General features: G+C 44.0%; 1 protein-coding gene and 1 long non-coding RNA gene across 3 annotated transcripts; one reads left to right on the top strand and one right to left on the bottom strand.

Annotated features, from left to right (window-relative positions):
• Window positions 1-2,041: 2,041 nt before the first annotated feature.
• On the bottom strand, window positions 2,042-13,744 carry pls3 (plastin 3 (T isoform)). 2 transcript variants are annotated; one of them, XM_070555318.1, is made up of 17 exons: window positions 13,632-13,715; window positions 12,169-12,204; window positions 9,399-9,504; window positions 9,049-9,200; window positions 7,290-7,419; window positions 6,973-7,105; window positions 5,369-5,450; window positions 5,129-5,294; window positions 4,901-5,043; window positions 4,085-4,180; window positions 3,803-3,998; window positions 3,612-3,690; window positions 3,390-3,504; window positions 3,170-3,300; window positions 2,857-2,980; window positions 2,482-2,606; window positions 2,042-2,407 (listed from the first exon to the last, which is right to left on the bottom strand). In XM_070555318.1, the coding sequence occupies exons 3-17, from the start codon at window positions 9,457-9,459 to the stop codon at window positions 2,275-2,277; spliced, it is 1,866 nt and encodes a 621-aa protein (XP_070411419.1). In that variant the 5' UTR covers window positions 9,460-9,504; window positions 12,169-12,204; window positions 13,632-13,715; the 3' UTR covers window positions 2,042-2,274. The 2 variants fall into 2 exon arrangements, with proteins under 2 accessions (XP_070411419.1, XP_015816514.1); XM_015961028.3 differs by lacking the exon at window positions 12,169-12,204 and having other exon boundaries at window positions 13,632-13,744.
• LOC139072096 (uncharacterized) lies at window positions 7,502-8,379 on the top strand. Its single transcript, XR_011521703.1, has 3 exons — window positions 7,502-7,639; window positions 7,967-8,060; window positions 8,247-8,379. It is a non-coding gene; the product is annotated as an uncharacterized lncRNA (long non-coding RNA).
• Window positions 13,745-20,123: the final 6,379 nt, after the last annotated feature.

Here is a 20,123-nt window from a genome sequence, read left to right as displayed (position 1 = left end):
AGACAAAAGTCTAGTCATCAAGCATCATTATGTTATGGTTGTTTAGGATCTTACCTCCAGCTGTGACTTCAGAAAGCTCCTCATGGTGAATTCACACACCCACAGGTCTTCTCGTCCAAATCGATCCTCAATAATCTAACCTCTAAAGGACAACCAGAAGAGCCGCTTCACAGCATTTTCTCTGAGTGATGGCCAGAGCACATGGCCATCCTCATCCTCTGATGAGGGCACGTTGGAGGCAGGCAGGGAGGGAGGGAGACAACGAGGAGGCGGGTGTTTTCATCAAATTAGAATAATGAAGGAGCCAGACTGCAGGTCTTGGCAGGGTATTTTTCTGTAGACCTCAACTGGAGGACATGAGAGACTCATGAATTATAATTTAGGTTTTAAAGGTGGATATTCGGACGCAAAGATCAATACGGAGCCTGACTGACGGCCAGAGAGAGGGCAAGGGATGTAACAAATATCAGAATTAAATTAAATGTTAAGTACAGAAAAAGGAAATTCAAGCAGAATTTTATTTCTTCAGTCTGAAGAAAACTGAGCTCATCAGAGCCCCTCATCATCAGTCATCTTGACTTTTCTAATTACAACTTCTGGATATTTTCTGAGTGAAACCCTGGAGGACTTCACATGAAAACAAATTCCAGGCCGCTGAAGCGTGAACTACATCCTGTCAATGAGCAGTGAAAAAAATAATCCTGTCAGTTAAGATGCCGCGGCTACAGCCCTCTGGTGTACTATGTAAAACAGACAACAGGTTTTATGATGTAAGAGCAACAGGAACCGAGATAAGAGAAAGGAGAAGCAGCAAAAAGAGAATGATGTGAACAGACTGTAAACGTGAAGTAATGCATGAGTTTAAAACCTAACCCAAATGCTTTTTGTACATTTATGACTTTTTATATCATTTTATGATTATAGTAGAAGATGTGAGCATCATTTCTTACGTTTTGGATATTTTCTAGACAAACTTTGTTATAGTGCGTTGCTAGAAAGAATTGTACAATTTTTTATCATCAGCATCATCAAGTCTTCAAACTCTTGCCCTGAGAGATGTGAGCTTTTATTTTCTGTTGAATTTACACCGACATAAAAAGTGTTATTCAAATATTTAATTTAGACATTTTTACCAAGTCATCTGTATAATAACAGATTTCAACTGCACAGGTGGCAATGCAGATACATTCTGATTCTCAGATTATTCATGCAAAATAATAATAATTTGATTCTTTGCTACAAACAAAAAGTTTTATGAGACACCAAACTTTCCTGCAAGTTTTTAAAATAATCTCAACCCCACATAAAAGACAAAACTCCAAACATGTAATCGGTTTTTCATCGTCATTTTTATTGTTACTTGTAAAGCACTTAACTGGAGGAGTAGAAATGAGCACGAGACCAAATTCTACTTGGTCGTAGTCAAGGATATCGTGGTGCTACCTGGAATGATGCTACAGTTTGTATTTGGTAATGTTGGATATGAGAGATACACACAAAAAAAACATAAAAAACAAAAAACAAAGAAAAGCTCAACGCACGAGTCACTTCTGAGACTAGAAGGCACAGCAAAAGTGTGGAAGGTCAGCCTGCTCCTCATCCAATTTACAGGAATGACCAAATTATTAAATCCCCAAAACAACAAAGACCAGAAACCCCAGAGACAGCATTTACAGGACGTCACATGATAATCCCAAATATATAAACAAGAGCACAAACAGCACATCGTGTTGGCCATCATAAACGCACCTTTTTATGGCTTCTGTGTACAGATACGACAGCGGGGCAGCCGCTCACTAAGACACTTGAACTTCATTAAGAGAGGACGTTTGGGTAGAGCTCCCGACAACATCCAGCCTCTCAGACTTCTCATTTTTGGCCTTCTGTAGCACGTATTCAGAGTAAGTTAAGGTTTTCAGGAATGTCTCGTTTCGTCAAGGCGATCATTTCTTTATCAGTCTGCCAGAAAATATGTAAACAACCTTGCATAATTGCTTTGAAAAACAGCATTCATAAGCGTGTAGAGATGTGCGTTCTGAGTGTAACAGATTCATGAGGACCGCCTCTAGAGATGATAGTAGTGCAGCCTCACCTTCAATAAAAGGACGGCACATGATCCTTCCCAAAATACCTCTGCTGGTCAAGAGGAGGTAAAGAGTGCATGCAAATCTAGGATTCTGACCCATTCAAGCCTTCAGAACAATCTTCGTGTGTAGCTGGGGGAGGCCTCCTGAAGCGCTAGAGCTTTGTGGGTCTGGGGCGATAGCAGGCTGCTCAGACGCGCTTCATCCCCCGGCCCATCAAACAGGCAAACACCGTCATCACCATTTTGGGTTTGACCTCCACCAGGTCCTCTGGGAGAGCGTAGACACGAGCTCCGATCTTCCTCGCCATCGAGATGGCGTATCTGGAACAAAACGCGGATTTAACAATACTTTTCAGGTAAAGCAACCGTCAGGGTATCCGTCGCCACGTTCTTACTTGGCGTTGTTGAGTTTGTCGTCTTCAGAGAGGCCGCCGGTTTTTACCAGCTCAAAGTTGATGCTGCCAGGTTGGATGGCATCGATCAGTTCCAACACCGCCAGACTGCTGCAGATTTCCTTGTCCTGATCAGCGCGCACACACACACACACACACACACACACACACACACACACACACACACACACACACACACACACACACACACACACACACACACACACACACACACACACACACACACACACACACACACACACACACACACACACACACACACACACACACACACACACACACACACACACGATGGTGAACATTCACACAAAGCTCATGTTTGCAATACAACGCTGGCAGAAAAAAACTGATCGTTACCTTAAAACTTGAAATCTTTGTGGATTTTCCAGCCTCTGCCAATGTTTTGTTCACCCATTTTACAATGACGTCATCATTTGCTTTCTCTCCATCTCCCAGATCCTCCAGCACGTTCAGCGTGTATCTGAAAGAGAAGAGCCAGCAGGTTTAATAAAAATGAATCCAAACCTTGTTTTTGCTTTCCAAAGACATCTGCTGCTATCTGTGTTGGTGTATCAAACTTGTCAAAAGTATTTTAGAGGTTAAAACGCAGCGTTAAGTTTATTTTTTTAATGGTTCCATTTCCTTTTTTCCCCCTTCCTCCATGTTTCACCTCCTCATGAGTTGCCACACCAGCGCCAGAGTCAGAGTGGCGTTGCCATCATTCAGATCCTGCCCGCCGATACCAACAAGGGAGAACTTGGTAGATTTGCCCAGGTCCACCGCATAGTTACAGTTCTCCAACTGAGGGGTAAAATAACAATTAGAACGATGAAGCCACTTAAAAAAAATAAAAATTTAAGAAGAAAGCAGGCAGAATAAACTTTATGTACTTTTTTCATGTTGGTTCCCAGTTTGGGGTAAGGCGGCTTGTTGACTTTGTTCCAATCGACCGGTACTTTAATCTTCTCATAGAGCTGAAGGATGACGATGGCATCTTGTAAGTCCCTACAAAAACAACAGCGCTGTGCTTGATGATCATTTACATCAAATAAAGGGGTAGAAGAAGAATTAGAGCAGTCCACGGATGTCCTGGTCTGTTAGGAGATACGTACACATAGAGATGATTCACAGTGGGGTTCACTCCCAGGGAGTTCATCCAGTTTCTAAATGTTCTCTCTTCTCTCGTTTCACCTGATCAGGAAGAGATCCTTTAGAAGAACTATACCAAACATGAATGACATCATCTATAAATCATCTAATGAAGTTAGATGCCCATACATACAGTACAGATGTGTTTACTCACCCTCCAACAATCCCCAGTCAATATCCTGATTATCAGGCTTCGTCAGGGCTGGGTACTTGTTGAACAGATTGGCCACAAAGGCCAGATTAAGTTTGGGGTTTCCACTGATGACATCAGTCGGGGTGACAAACTGTCGACAGCCGAGTCTGTCGGCCTGCTGCAGCATAGCTTCTGCCCTCTTCAAGTCGTCCCTCTCCTGAACAACACACACACACACACACACACACTGTCAGCTGTTGCTCTGTGCTGGAGATGCTCAGCTGTTGGGCTGAAGGTGCTTACGCTGAAGCCCGACATGTCAATGTCGATGCGTGGATGATCGTCCTCGGTGCCTTTCGGAGCAATCTGGTTCAAAATGTGGAAGTAGGCCCTCGAGTCCTGGAATAAAAATAAATAGACTGAATACCGGCTTTTAAAGGTGTGGGACACCCGTTTACTTAAGACCTTAGCAGTGGTCTCTAGCAGGAATGAATGCCTTGCATGTGGTACTCGAGGAGGAAAAACAAAAGCTCGGACGTGACTGTTACAGGCGCCAGCAGAATCAGAGGAGCACTCAACTCATTTATTCTCATTTCCTGATATTTGAACATCTTGCCTCTGATTGGATAACAGCAACACGACTCTACCACTGACTCAGTTTGCTCTGCAACGTTGATGTTTCATCTCCACAAATAACACAAGCCTTAAGGAGTTCTGTTGTGTGGTGGAGTTGCTAATGCTAACGGTTATCTTCTACCAGCGGAGATGTTCCCTGCCGTTTCCTGGACGCTAAACCAACCACAGCCTTTGCCGTCGTGAGCCATGGTGGATGAGTCCATGAATTTTAAGTGACAGTGTGACGTAGGTCTGTCAGGCTTTTCAAATCAGAAGCTAATGCAGGAGATCGGTGTAGGAGACTATTTTTATGTTCAGCCTGCATGTTAAACTCAGAGGGACTGATTTTAATCAGAAACATTTTTTAAAAATGTTTTTTCAGTGTTCCACATCTTTAAATGTAACGTTGAGATTCTGGTGATAAACATAATACTTGTAGCTTTTTTTATTAGAATTGTGGTTCTTCCAAACGTACAAGCACTGGCCTCTGAGTGGTAGACTCACACTGATGTCTGAGCTGAAGTTGTTGATCTTCTTCCAGCCGGCATTCTCCAGGTGATAGTTTGCCCAGCGCAGCAGCAGCTCTTCTGGGGACAGCTTCATCAGGTCCTCCAGGGTTTCACCGTCTCTCAGCAAGGCCGCCAGCGCTGTTGATGAGCGTTAATCACCTGTTCATCCACTCGACATCACACTGATGAGACTACTGATGAAACTCAAGCACCCTCGATCTACCTTCGTTTCTGCTGAGCTCGATGTCGGCAAACAGGCCGATCTTGATGATCTGCCATAGCAGACCCAACACCAGATGGGGCTTTCCTTCTTTCAGGTCCAAAGCACCGATGTTCACCACATGGCAGCCGATGGCAGACGCGGAGTTCAGGGCCAGGTTCAGATTCTCCTGGAAGGTCCAAAACAGCAGATGTTAGAACATCCTTATTAAACTATACACAAACCCAGGTAATCCAGACTCACCTGTGTCGTAAAATGTGTAAGCTTCTTCTTATTAATGGTTCGCTCGTCAATCGTGTCTGGCACTGACAGGTTGATCATTTTGCTGTTTAAAAGTAGAAATAAATTATTAGGCATTTCAGGTATGGTGTCAAATATTTATTCCACTAAAAGACAAAATACTTTAAATGGTTTTACTGAAATGGAAGGAGCCACTCCCACCCATGGGGCAGTAGGTTAAAAACTACTGGGTAGAATCAGATACGTGCCGCCAAGACGCTCAGCTCATGTTTTAACAAATGGTCAACTGTTTAGCCATTTTGAAAACACAGATGCTGACAGCTTAGTCTTTGTATCATCTTCGTTGACGTTTTATTTTAAAACATTTTATGTTTATCTGTCCACTTTATTTGGTTTGGTTATGGTTGTATTGTTATAGAAAGGCAGAGTGTTGGCGAGATGAAAAATGTTTATTAAGATTGTTGTCAAATTTAATAATTGTTTAATAAAAAAGACCGTGATCCCACAAAAATATTAAATTTTAGGTGTGTGTGTTGGCAAGAATTTGCTGATACGATATGTATAAGAATGCACCAGAGACGATATTACCATACTAAAAGCCTGATGATTTTAGCAAATTTTTTTAATTGAATTTAAATGGAACACGCAGGCCAGATGCTACCATGACACCACAAAATCTCGTTCCATCAGGGTGAAGATAGTGAAAACTGCTGCCACACGCGCAGTCGGAGTTTGAATTGCACCACACAAAAATACAGTTAATGTTTACATGTCAATTCTTAATAAAAAGCTTTACATCCCTAATAAATACTAATCAACTCATTCACTTCCATTGACGACTAAAGTCGTCATTTGCATTTTTTTAGGCATCGGAACGAGCCCCCACACCGTGAGAACAAATATCTCAGCTCTAAAGCCAATCTTCATCCACGTACGTCACACGTCACCTGATCAGGAGGCAGAAAATCCATGTGTTAGGAGATCGTTTTGGGCCGCTGCTGTAAAAAGAGTGAGGCGCGAACCGGAAAAGCTTCTGCCGATCACAATTCAGCAACGGATTAAGAAAGAACGGATAAAGCTCAAAACGCGCTGATTCTTCCTGATGTAAGAGGTGAGTCTACTCTTTGTTTTGGTTGTTTTGGCGTCGACATCATCCTAGCGCGCAACGTTCTGTGACTCTTAAAACAGTAAAAACGGTGAGAAACGCTGGCGGCGAAGGGCTTTACCGATCAGGAAACGGCTAGCAGCGAATGAGTTAATATCTAATTTTATGAATGCAGCAACATCATGAAAGTGCACACTGATTCACAAGCCTGGAATAAATAATGTGTTTAGATTTGTTTTAAACCTATAAAATATAGTAAACTTGAACCACAATGCAGCTCCCTGTGACTAAATCCATTACAACTGCAGCTCATGCAAACATTTTGGCATCTCTGGAGCTCCATACATGGATACAGGAAACTGCTTCATCTCCCACCCGAAGCTGCGGTTTGTTTTGTAACCTAACATGAACCACGCTCACAGCTTGAATTTGAATATTTATGCTACCAAAGTGTTTTATTTTTATTTTTCTTGGCTTCAGAAGGGGGATCGGAAACTCTCACCAGAGCACAATCCCATCTCCCAGAGCCGTGAACAGAGCATCTGTGTTGGGATCCATGGCCAGAACATGTTGACAGTCCGGATCCTTTTCCAGAGCCGTGTTGATCCAGTTCACAAAAGCGTATCGCTCCTCCTCTGTGCAGATAAACGTGAAAAAAGGCATAAAATTAAGGAAAATTTTTAAAAAAAATGACATCATTATCCATAATGTCTCATTACGGAAGGTCATTTTGCCTTTTGTAGTTTTTTTTTTTTATCTGTAACTAAACTGAGGGTTCAAAGTCAACAGCTCAAAACAAACATCAGCAGAGTTACCGACCAGAGTAGGAGTGTTGTGTGCCTTCGCTAGACAGCTCCGACGTTCCTCCGATAGCCAGGATTCCCTCTTTTCTGTTGATGACCTTCCGGAAGGTTTTAGCTACTTGGCTGCCCTTTAGCTCCTTGATGAGCTGAAACCAAACGAAATATTTAGACAACAAATACCAGCAGACCTACAAGAAAATAACACCCCTACAGGAATACTTCAGGCTTCTGTTTGCACAGTCTGTGATGGGTTTTACTATTTACTTTCTATGCAGCTGTGCTTCCCTGAAGAAATTTAATGCAACAGTTTTGCAGGAAGTTACACCGGTGAGAATCTACTGAGCAGGACTACACGACTGCCGTAAGGTAAGAATTTGTAATAAAATGAACGTGGTTTCATCTCATCACCATAGAAACTATTGTTTATCTTTCTAGCAACAGGTGTAGATGGATGGACTTGACCGCTGACATCAGCAAAGGAGAGGTGGGAAAAAAAAAACGGAGTGAACCTAAGAAAACTGTTTTTATCCCAGCTGGATATCAGTTACATTAGTAAACAGAGCCAGCTGAAGTACAACACAATGTAAATAATTACAATCTGATCTACTTTGCTCTCCAACATCCTCAGCTGAAGGATCCAGACACAAGACCAACAGGAAAGTGTTTCTAATCCCAGGTTTCCCGTTTTAACAGGTGTGCTCGAACTTCCCATTAAGGCTGATGTCAACTCTGCAGACCTGTGATATAAGACCTGAAGTATGCATTTCTTTATGGTTTCAAGTCACAGGTATGTTGAAAATGAAAAATACCTTCAGGTTCTTATAGAGGTTGCATTCTTTGCACGTTACATCTGGCTGCAAAAACCCCAGACACTAAAATAGCTTTAAAAGAGTAGACGTGGAGGTGGCTACTGCTGGGGACAGCGACTCTTTAAAAGTTGTCTTTAGACCTCAATCATTTTCTTTTCCTGTAGCCTTCCCAATCTCCTGGAAGCCAAACTGGCTGTCTCCATACTGGCATGGAATCATCCCACCCACCCGCCAGTTAAAAGGCTGAGAGGACGTAGTAATTCAGTAAGTAATGGCGCTGAGTGGACGGCTCATGATGACATTAGAGCTGCTGCAATTGTAATCTAAGGCCTACAGTGCTGAGAACATGTCATTAACAGGGAACGAGGGCACCACATCTGTCTGATCCCAACTTTGGATAGACAACACCACACCAGATCGGTCAGAGATCTGTGTGTTTCGGTAGAACACGCTTTGAGGACACGTGTTGTATGGTACCAAAGTTACTTCCTGCAGCTGAGCTTATCGATGCTCCAGCGGTGACCTCAGCTCTACAGGCGGTATGCAACCAACATACCAAATGTTCAAAAAGCAGCAGCAGCCTCCACCACAAACACACAGTTTTACAAGGCGACATTTTTGAGCACTCCAAACTGACCACAACAAGATAAAAACCATGCAGTCAGTCTAGGAAAAAGCCTTTTTTCACCTTAAACATACGACTGGGATGTAAAGAGGTCGTTTGTAACCATCAGATGTGTTTAACCTGAGCTATGGGGATAAAAACACATTATCTGGAGAGGTGTGACTGTACTAGAAGTCATTAACTGCTCCATCATCACTTGTGACCTTTAAAAAAACAAAGAGCTCACTTCACTTAGCTAAGGTCATTTCCACATTCCTGCATGTTTGCGTCTCTCCAGCATGTTTTTGCATCAAGGTCCCACTCAGATAGCAGACGTGCTTCTTTTTAACAGTCTTACGTACCGCCAGGAATTCATCAAAGCTGATTTTATCGTCATGGTTGCGATCGAGTTTCTGGAGGGTGTCTCGGACCTTGAACCCAGGCAGCGGGTGGCCAGCCTCTCTGAGGAGCTCCCCGAGTTCGTAATCACAAATAAACCCATTTTTGTCAAGATCTGAGGGGAGAGAATCAAGCAGTGTTGGTGATAAAAACTACATCTACATGATCAATAACATTTTTACTAATTATTTGGTCTTTAACGTATCGGAGGTGTTAAAGGGAGCGACTGAGCTGAAGGCAAACGGTAAAAACAAAAACAAAGATGTAAACATTCATCACACAGTTCAGATGTCAGATTAGAGGCGTTACTCACCAATTTTCTCAAAGATCTCCCTCATCTCCTCCTCCTCCTCTCGTGTTATTTTTCCAGACATTTTTCCGCGAGTGACCAGACGTGGTCAGTCAGAGACAACGAGTGACTGCAACGAGAGGGAGAAGCATTACCTGAAGAGCAGCTCCACCTCGCGTGTTCCCAAAAATCAGAACACCTCCTCCTCCACAGAGCTTCTCCGTCAGGTCTGACCTTCCTCCACTTGTAGAGTTGGCTCTAGTTCTCTTCCAACTATGTTTGTTTTGCCTAATCAAAGTAACTTCAAGTCCATTGTATGGATACAAGGCCTTACTGTAGTAAAACCTTATGCGGAGCCCAACAACCTACATGCTTTTCATTCATTTGCCTATCACATTTCTCTCGTCATACAACCACTTTCATTCTCAGTTTGGTTCATTTAGCAGCTTTAAATGAGCTTTTAATTCACTATTTGTAGTAAAATAAACAGATCAACGCAGGAAGGTTTTACGTTTTATATTAAGAAAAAGATGCACACCACAAAGGAAACCTAAACATGCAATGACTTGTGCCACAGAACGAGACATTGTTGCTAAACAGAGAACATCTCCGTGCTTCCAGTCTCTGCTGATGCAAAGAAACAGTCTGGATTTTTTTTTTTTTTTTAGAGAACAAGGAATTTCACTCAGTGCTTCCTTCCCGTTCTGGAGTGTTGGAGGAATGCTCGAGGCCTGGGCAGATCGGGCTTCACTTACAATGAGGTGAGCTGGGCGTGCTGCCTCACTGGCTGAGGATAAACCGGAATGTCGGCATTCCCCTTCTACACAAGAGATGGGGAAACAAAAAGAGAATGCATCTCCGCAATTTGGGATCAAAGACTTCTCCAGACTTTTTATTAATAGGCGACATGTTGATTATCACCGCATATTAGCTAGAAATCCTGGACAAACACTAAATGACCTACAGCGCTTTTCTGACTCCCAAATGCTTTATATTAGATTCACACACTGATGGTGTTGAGCTACACTGTAGCCATTGCTGCCCTTACAAAAGCGACGCTTGCATCATATAAGGACCACAATCAAACACAGAATGTAAAAGAAATCCTTTTATGGAAATAACAGCTTCCTATTGGCTCAGCGGCCTTGGAGCCAAGTCCTGTAACCGCACACCTAAGAATAGTAGTCAAAAAAGGTGATTCAAAAGTAGCCACGTGGTCCCCGAGGTGTGACTCAGTTGCTATCCAGCTTTTCTGTCAGACAAAACAAAGGGATGAATTAAACACAAAGGGCAGACTAGCTAAGAGCAACAATAGATTAACCTCTTTAATCAGCCACAACATGAGCGAAGATAACCAGAAACGCCTCGTGATTCTGAGGAGCCTTTGGTGAAGGAGTCAAGCCCCCCCAACCAAACCGTGGGGGAAACGGCGGTGCCAGCCGTGCTATATTTAACCTCCTCTCCCTGAGGACGGGAAATGTGGTCGCTGATGTCGGCCCAGCTGCAACAAGGGTCGACAAACATTACCTCACTTGTCGGGCCCTGGTCACACCCTCCACGGGGTCCGAGTGGAAACAGAAGAGGGGTTAAGTACACGGAGACAGAGCACAGATGGTGGCAGACAAATGCGAGCCATATCACTGGTGGCACAGAAGAATGGGGGCTTTGTAACCACCGGCTCAAGCCATGGCAATCAATCCTGGGTTAGGCTAGAAAAATGAGTTCCAAGTGTCAGGCTCCAGAGACAGTTGTCTCTTTGACAGCTGGGAAAAGATGTCAGTGTAACTGTAAAGGCTCAGGGGGATAAAACTCAAACAAGTCATTTTAGGATCATTTAAAACTCAAATTAGTCATTCGTGCCATGTGATGAGTTGTTCTCAGAAAATCTGACTTCAGTCATGGCTCAAATAGCTCCAGCTTACATGCAGAGGCTGAAACAACTCACTGACACAGTTTACAGATGTCTTTGGTGAATTTGATGGAGCCAATTAAAAACTAGAGGGCTGAGTGAAACGGGAAGGGCCCGGCACACCCCGACCGGCCCGCGCCTCTTCCACAGTTACGTGGGAAATGTGAGGCACACAAATAGAGCGGGCACCCTTCCCAAGTGTGGTCACGCTCAAACGCACACACCCTACACAGTCTGCAAGAACACAGACTTTTTCACAGTCGCAGATGTGAAGTGAACGGAGCCACAGGCACCAAACCAAACTGTTTGTCACACCAACCGTTAATGTCCTATTCAGCACAAGACAAGCACAGGCATGGTGGAAGGTAAGGAGGAGGCGATGACAACAAACACTGTGTGGAGTTTACACAGCTCCCAGCTGCGAGCATAAAACCAGGACCATGTTTTAGGGGTCGAAAACGATCACAAACTGGATTATCATAAATATACACAAAATAAACCTGCTTTTTAAACTGCTTTAGGTTTTATCTTCACGTTTTTAGAGGATGACCACGAAAGGAAAATGAAGAGCTGTTGAAATATGAAGGTCAACACAATATGATGTTGTCAAAACAACACACACACACACACACACGCACTTAAGAATGTCATTAAACAGGTTACAAAGGTGTTGCTGAATCAGTTAGGTTGGCCACCAGTAAGCAGACACACCCACAAATGTTTGTCATTACCGAACAGAAGCTTTGTAAAACATTATCCTTTAAATGCTGCACAATCATGCAGCACCGTCATGCGACACAAACACCATCCTCTCAGCTACTGGGATTATTCTGCTGAAGTGCCTTTAAGCAACTCCTGATGTTAAAAACAGAACTAATAACTTACTGCAACACCTTTTTCACGACGTTTTCAGTGACAGTTCTGAAATGGACAAACACGAAACATCACACACAATAAAATACAAAATACAGCCATTACTCAACAACAAACAAACACATACAAACATTTATTTAAGACAAAGGAGATAAAATAAGCTCAAAATTGCATTTGAATGATTTTCATCCATGTTGCATAACAGGTAGAAAGTAGAGCAACCTGTTCACTCCCACAGGTGTGAGCAACAGTTAGAACAAATCTACCCCCTTTTTCCTGATAGTCTGGTTTTTCTTTACAGTAACGTCAGGCAGTCTGCATGGATCCCATCTCATTCCACAGCATGAATAAGGAAACTCCATTTTACTTTAACATACCACACATTCATTTAGGGCCAATATGACCACACCTGCTGGGTGAGTTTCAAAAGGGAACAGAAAGAAGTGGATTTTGATTCCCTCGTGTGCTGCAGACATCTCCAACACGATATTTAGGTCTAAAGAGTGCCTGTAGTCACAGCTATCTCTTTGTATGAAGTCATAATATTTTTTTAAGTTAGAAGGTGGTTGTTTTGGGTGGACTCAAGTAGCCTTGTTGTTCCAGTTCAGATCCACAACTGGGATGCCAGATGTTAAAGCTGCTGCTGCCTCAGATGGACCCAGGGAAAAAAATAATCTGGTAAATCACTCAGAGCAGTAAACAAGTTTACACAGACCACTGTTTAGTCCCCCCCCCCCCCAAAAAAAAATCAACTATGTAGGAAGGACTAATGTGCTTTTATTTTGAAACGCAAAACTTCACTAAGGCAAACTAAAACAGAACATCTGTGAGTAATATTGCTTAAGAGTATCAATCCTTAAATTCTGCAACATAAAATCCCACAAAATAATAATAAATAAACAAACGTTTACAAATAAATGCAGGTTAATTAAACATAAAGTAACGCCACCTTCTTCCAGTAGAATAAATAAAAAAATAAACAATACAGGCTTCACTTATAGCTTCCTGAGCCGCCAAACACTGATCCACCAGCGACATTAATAAAAGTAAAAAATATATTTCAAAAGTCCCAAAGAACATCTTTGTTTTATTTCCAACGCATATTGCTTATCTGTCTTACATTCAGGCTCAATTATTGTTTTTTCCTTCGGTTAGAAACGTGATTTAAGTCTTATTAAAGCTACTTTATCACAATTGAACTAGATACCACTACTATGAAATGTATTAACTACGTCAAGGTATATGTCAGGGTGGTGAGAATGAATAAGCAACGGAGAAGGTGTGGCTAATGCTAGTCAGCTAGCGACAGACATGCAAGTTTTACTATCCGTTTGTTCTTGGGAGACCTTCCTATCCAAAGGAGGATGCTGTCCATGAGAGGACAAAAGTGGACAACAAAAGCTGTTCCATCGAGAAAAAATTAAGCTGTGAGAAGCAGTTAAACAAGACAAGTTTGTCAGGAAATTGGTACTCACTTTTCGGTGCGTCTGAAATTCCAGACAGCGTCCCGTCTGGTGTCCAGGCTCCTCCACGTAGAGACAAAAGTAGACGGCAGGAATGCTAGCCCCGCCCTGCCGACGTCACTGTTGAAAAGTATGGAGTACATATTGTGCCTAAAATTTCATCCATGATTGGTGGGGCAAGGGAAAACAAATGAATAAATATTACATTTCATCAAAAATAAAATGAAATTTACAGAGATTCCCTTTAGCCAGTCATTTGCAACAAAATTTAAATGATGGTAATAATTTTGCTTCTTCTGACAATAGTGATAAATCTGACAACATACTGTAAAAAAGGCAAAACAATTTATTTTAGCTATTTATTCTATAATTCTTCAGTCTTACCACTAGGACTCTTTGAAATGTGTTTTATTTTTTTCCAAGTTCTGTTATATATTTTTTTCTTTCTTTTTTAAAAAATTTGGCATTTCCACATAAACCGTATTTATTTGTCTAAAAAGTGTGTAGCTATGAAGTGCGAAGTGAAAGAAAAAAATTAGTAGCCACAGAATTATAAATTTAAACACTGTTATTTAACTTTCACAAACATACAAGTGCTGTGTTTAGGCAAAACATTGTATGATTTTGAATGTATTTACTCAACTTTTTTTATAATAATGCTTGTTTGCAAAATTTTATTTTACTGTATTTTGTTCTAGTTGTTTCAAGAACTACATATGGTGAGGAGTGATGATATCAGAGAGACCTCACCTCCGCTCACCTCACCGTCAAGCACATGACAGAATGAACCGATCAAACGGATGAAACTCTCCCCTGGGAGTACCTGCTCCGGTGGCTCACCCCGAGCCACCAGACAGCTTCCCCTCCTCCAACGCCGCCTTGCCGCAGACGCCGCCATCACGTCTCGGCAATCCTCTCCACCCTTCCGGAGCCAGATGGGAGGTTGGACTGGGAGACGCAGCTGGACCGTTCCTGTTATGTGGGCACCAGATTGGCTGTGTGCTCCCCCAGCGTTGGCCCACGGCGCCGGGAAGGTACCCGGGCTCCACCGACACCTCTAGCCCCGGAGCAGCACCGCAGGCTCACCGCCACCCCGGCTCGGCGCGCCGGCTTGGACCCCCAGCCTCTGTCTTCTGTCCAGTCGGCACCTCCCTCATCTGCAGGGGGAGGGACCAAGCCGGCAGCCCATCCAACAGAGCTCGCCGGCTTTCAAGCTGAGCTGGTCCGGCTCCGTCAGATCCTCAGCCACCAGGAGTTCCAGCTGGACACTCAATCCTCCCTGGTTCTCCAGGAGGCATTGCCGGTCCAGTCAGCGGATCCGCCCTGGCCCAGCCTGTCCAAGAGGCTCTGCCCCCAGCCCATCCTGTCCAAGAGGCTCCGCCTGCAGCGCCTCCGCCTGTCTAAGAGGCTCCGCCTGCAGCGGCTCCGCCTCCAGTCAAGTCAGCGCCAAGTCCGGCACCTCCAGTCAAGTCAGCGCCACGTCCGGCGCCTCCAGTCAAGTCGTCAGCGCTGCCGGCCAAGGCAGCAGCCCCGTCTGCAGCAGCTCCACCTCCACTCAAGCCGACGCCTCCCCAAGCCAAGTCAGAGGCTCCATCTCCACTCAAGCCGGCGCCTCCTGTAGAATCAGCGCCCGGTCCGGCGCCCCCAGTCCTGTCAGTGCCTCCGCCTGCAGCGCCTCCAGTCCTGTCAGCGCCTCCGCCTGCAGCGCCTCCAGTCAAGTCAGCGCCTCGTCTCCTGTGCTCCAGACTCCGACCTCCCAGACTCCGGTGTCATCTTCTGTGCCCCAGACGCCGGCCCCCCAGACTCCGGCGTTGTCTCCTGTGCCCCAGACGCCGGCCCCCTACCCCTAGACTCCGTCTTGGCCTGCGTTGGGCGTCCGGTGCCACCCTTTAGAGTGGGGGGTACTGTCACATTCTGTCCTGTCTCCCCGTTCTGTTCAGTCTGGTGTCCCTGTTAATTTCTCCCAACTTCCTCTCGTCACCCAGTCACCCAAGGTCTCAGCTCCTCCTGTATTTAAACCCTGTCAGTCCTTTTTGTCTTGTCGGTTCATTGTTTCCATGTCAGCGTGTTCTTTATTCAAACCTTTATTCAAACCTTTCATTTCTGTGTGCCTGCCTACCTGCTTTCCCCTGCGAATGGATCCTCACCTCCGCTCACCTCACCGTCAAGCACATGACACATTGCTAAGCTGAGTCCCAGTTATAACCTAGAATCTAGACCTTCATTTGCTGAAGCAATATATTCACAAATATAGGATGGCTAATTCTGACACGTTCTGAACTTGAAATTATTATACACACGTTGATTTCCTCATGCTTGAACCACTGCAACCTCCCTTTCAATTGCTACTGGATAGGCGGAGATACTGGCTAGGCCAATCAGGAACTGCTAGTGGTTGTCCTTATCTATCTGAGGGTTCCTTCTCTGTGGCCGTCTCCAAGCTTCAGTCCTCCTTCACCTCCCTCATCCGTGGTGTCCCACAAGGTTCTGTGCTGGGGCCTCTACTGTTCCTCCTTTATCTGCATAATCTCCAGCACTTTCTCTTTTAAATTAATCTCATAACATCTATACGCAGATGACATTCAACTGTACATCTCCTTTAAGCCCCATGAGATGTCTAAGCTGCAGTTGTTGCACAACTGCTTAGACTATTAGAAATTTTCTTGGAATTTTCCACAGCTGAATGCAGATAAGACTGAGCTCGTCATCTGTGCCCCAGACAAGCTGGTTCCCAAAGTCAGAGACTTTCTTTGTCAACTTGCTTCTCACACCAAACACTCTGTCAGGAATATTGGTGTGACCTTTGACCCAGCTCTCCCCCTGGATTCTCATCTCAGTTCTCTTGTTTGCTCTTCCTTCTTCCATCTCAGTTCAATTCAAGTTTATTTATATAGCGCCAAATCACGACAAGAGTCGTCTCAAGGCACTTTACATGGTAAACATTCCAATACATTCATTAAGCCAATCAGAAAAAAAAATCCTATATAAGGAGGAACCCAGCAAATTGTGCATCAAGTCACTGACTGGTGTCAGTGCCTTTACAGCAATCCTCATACGAAGCAAGCGACAGTGGAGAGGAAAACTCCCTTTTAACAAGAAGAAACCTCCAGAGGATCCTGTCTCTGTATAAACAGCCACCCTTCACGACTCACTGGAGTTCGAGAAGCAGAGCAGACACACGCATACACCAACACTAGCCCACACACACACACACACACACACACACACACACACACACACACACACACACACACACACACACACACACACACACACACACACACACACACACACACACACACACACACACACAACATATATACCAAGTAGTGTTTCTATGGTTACATTGTGATTTCTTAGTGAATATTCTATTTGGTGAGAGATAAACTTTATTGTATTTATCCCAGTGAATCTATAATTAAACAGGTAAACTAGTAGTAGCACATTCACTGTCAAAGAACGCTGGCTCAGTATAAGGCTTAGGACATTGCTAAGCTGAGTCCAAGTCTGTCACGCTCTGAACTTGAGATCATCATCCACACCTTTATCTCCTATATGCATAGACTACTGCAACTCGCTCACTTGTCTGAGCAAAACCTCCCTGCACCATTTACAGGTGGTTTAGAATACCTGTTCTTGTCTTCTGACAAAATCGTCAAAGCATGCACATCACCCCACTTTTCTTCCAGCTTCACTGGCTGCCAGTCAACTTCAGGGTTCATATAAAGATCATGGTCCTGGTTATTAGGGCCTTAGAAGGACAAGCACCGTCAGACATTAGTGATCTTCTCAGTCCTTACACCCCTGAGGTCCAGTGAACAAAGCCTACTAGTTGTGCAGCGCACCAAGTTAAAGACCAAAAGTGACAGATAATTTGTGGCCCCCAGACTCTGTAACTCTCTCCCCCTGTGCCTGAGATCATTGGACTCAGTTGTCTCCTTTAACCCTCCCACTGTCCTAATGGGTGTGACCCCACGAGGAAAGTTGACCATTGAGCAGGCTTGATGGTTTATCCCTTGGGGTCCGTGTGGCAGGGGTGAGGACTGGGCACCACATCACCCCTGCCACATGGAAACATAAACAAAAAATACTGAAATACCCCCTGTGTTCAATGCATTTGTACATGATTTTAGATTGTATCTAAGCATAGGCGTCATTTTAACCGGGGACGCCGGGGACATGTCCCCGGCAAAATTTATGATTGGCAGCTGTGTCCCCCCACTTTCAAAAAATCCTGCTGATGAGGATTTTTGTTTTACCAGCTCAGATCTCATACCAGGGGTCGGCAACCTGTTCCCATCAAAGAGCCATTATTACCCGTTTCCCACAGTAATGAAAACACTGGGAGCCACAGCAGCGCAGCGTTGTGGGCGGGGCCTACCCTCAGACAGCAGAGAGCTGCTCACAACCAGGTGACAGCAGCCGGTACCATGGGCGTCGCACCCGTGGGGGATGCAACACCCACACTTTTCCAGCTGTTTTGCTCACCTCCACTCCAGTCTGGTTTCTTTAGGTCGCACTCACTCTGTTTGCCTCATCTCCTTCTTCACCTCCCCTATTCTGACAGCCGATGTCGGGTTCAAGGAGAGCAGGAGAGGGGGGGACGGAAGAGCTCGACTGAATTCATAATTTTACATCTTGACATTAGCTGTACAAAGTCTGAGTTTGATCAAGTGAAGAACAATAATTTGCAGAGGTTTGTAACAGGCACAGCGCCAGGTTTTCACTTTTGGGTGGGCCACGGTAATTTTGGACGGACCTTAATAAGCAGAGACTTAAGTGAAGCAGGCAGGTCGCGCTAGAAAATTTTGTTTAAAAAGACGTCATAAATGTGTTCCCCCGTCATTTTTATTTCTAAAATATGAAGTAAAAACTCCCAATTTAATTTTCATTCATTTGTCATTAATATGTAGTCTACACCCGTGCGTTAAGTGGACTATCTTCCAGTAAAAGCAAAGCATCCGGCCCACCTCTCCAAATGCGTAAAATGTGCATCACAGCCACTAGGCGCACCGCGCGCACCGTCAGCTGTCAGCCCAGACAAGAGCAGAGCAACTAGAGAAAGAATAGAGGATAATTGTGTCTGGATGTGGATGGAGATTACATTTTACAGCAGCCTGATCATCATTCAAACACTTAAACCATCACCTGTCTTCTAGTCCACGCTATCAGCATTATTTTAATTGGTGTGTGTGTGTGTGTGTGTGTGTGTGTGTGTGTGTGTGTTTTCCACTTCAAACACTGGTCTAACCAACCAGACCAGCGTGTCCAGTAACATATTAATGTTACAATTAAACAATTTCACTTCATGTAGGCTAGGAACATTTCACCTGCCGTGGCCCGACCGCTTCTGCTCCACACTTTGAACTTGAACTTTGTGCGTGATCAAATATCTCTACAGGTGTTTTATGAGCTGAAGAGGCGACTGGATGCATCATGCGTCTCCATATTGGAGACAGGAACAAGCGCTATTCAGCCAAACTTTCATAATTTCATAAAAATAACATTTTTCCAAGTGACACATCCCTCAGAGAGACCGGGTTTCCAGACCGCTTCAGTGGGAGGAAATCAACCAACATCCTTGAGTTTATCCGTCAAAATAAACAGTCAAATGGAAATATCTGTAACCTGTCATTTAACTCTTTTGCCTTCTTGTGAAGATTGTTGCAAAGAGAAACAACTAAACCTGATTAACCCCAGAGCCACGCGCACTGCACTGTAGTCCGTGACTGTAAGGGGGAAACGATTTAATCGGATCATTTTCTTTTTAACATGGTTTAATGTAAAGTTTCATTCAGTACAAACTTTAGTTGCACCAATCTAACGAGACAGAGTCTGGATTTGTATTCTGAACAGTTTAAACATGTTTAAAACGGAGACATGCGTGACGCGTCTAAAATTCGCACCTGCTCCGCTATTATGGAATTTAAACTAACAAGATGAATAACATAATTATTTTAGGCACATACAACATCCCCCACACTTTTGAAAAGCTTGCAACGCGCCTGGTCGCTCGTGTACGTCAAAGTTATCTTTCATAAAAAGATAATCAATAAAACGATTAAATAAAGTGGATCCAGAAGCTGTAGCCCGTCTCTGCCTTCAATAATATTTTACTGAGCAGGTGCCACTTTTGTCATACGTTTCTTTTTAAAACATGTTTACACTGTTCAGAATACAAATCCAGGCTCTGTCACGTTTGATTGTTGTAATTAAACTTTGTAGGTGGGGAAGGTAGGAGAGCAGCTCAGAAGCGCATATGATTACGCACAAGCGTGACCCGTCAACCCGGTCTCACAGTAAGACCGGGTTGGACCTGTTCAGGTTTACGCAGACAATCTTTACATTTAGAATTGGCATACAGATGTAAAATTAATGCAGTAAAATATAAAGCATTTTATTTAAATATCCAGTCATTATTTTATAAGCACAGAGAGCTGCATCAGATGGATGGAGGAGCCGCATGCGGCTCCAGAGCCGCAGGTTGCCGACCCCTGTGCTAGC

Source organism: Nothobranchius furzeri, chromosome 10, assembly GCF_043380555.1.
Source record: "Nothobranchius furzeri strain GRZ-AD chromosome 10, NfurGRZ-RIMD1, whole genome shotgun sequence".
In the NCBI taxonomy this organism is placed as follows: domain Eukaryota; kingdom Metazoa; phylum Chordata; class Actinopteri; order Cyprinodontiformes; family Nothobranchiidae; genus Nothobranchius; species Nothobranchius furzeri.
This window is presented reverse-complemented; position numbering and strand designations above follow the sequence as displayed.

Excerpts from the sequence above, each read along its gene's own strand:
- pls3 (XM_015961028.3), bottom strand. The coding sequence starts at position 9,459 with ATGTCTGGAAAAATAACACGAGAGGAGGAGGAGGAGATGAGGGAGATC. Across the intron at positions 3,301-3,389 it reads TGGGAACCAACATGAAAAAA|TTGGAGAACTGTAACTATGC; the intron begins GTACATAAAGTT and ends TTTACCCCTCAG. Across the intron at positions 2,607-2,856 it reads CAAAGATTTCAAGTTTTAAG|GACAAGGAAATCTGCAGCAG; the intron begins GTAACGATCAGT and ends CGCGCTGATCAG.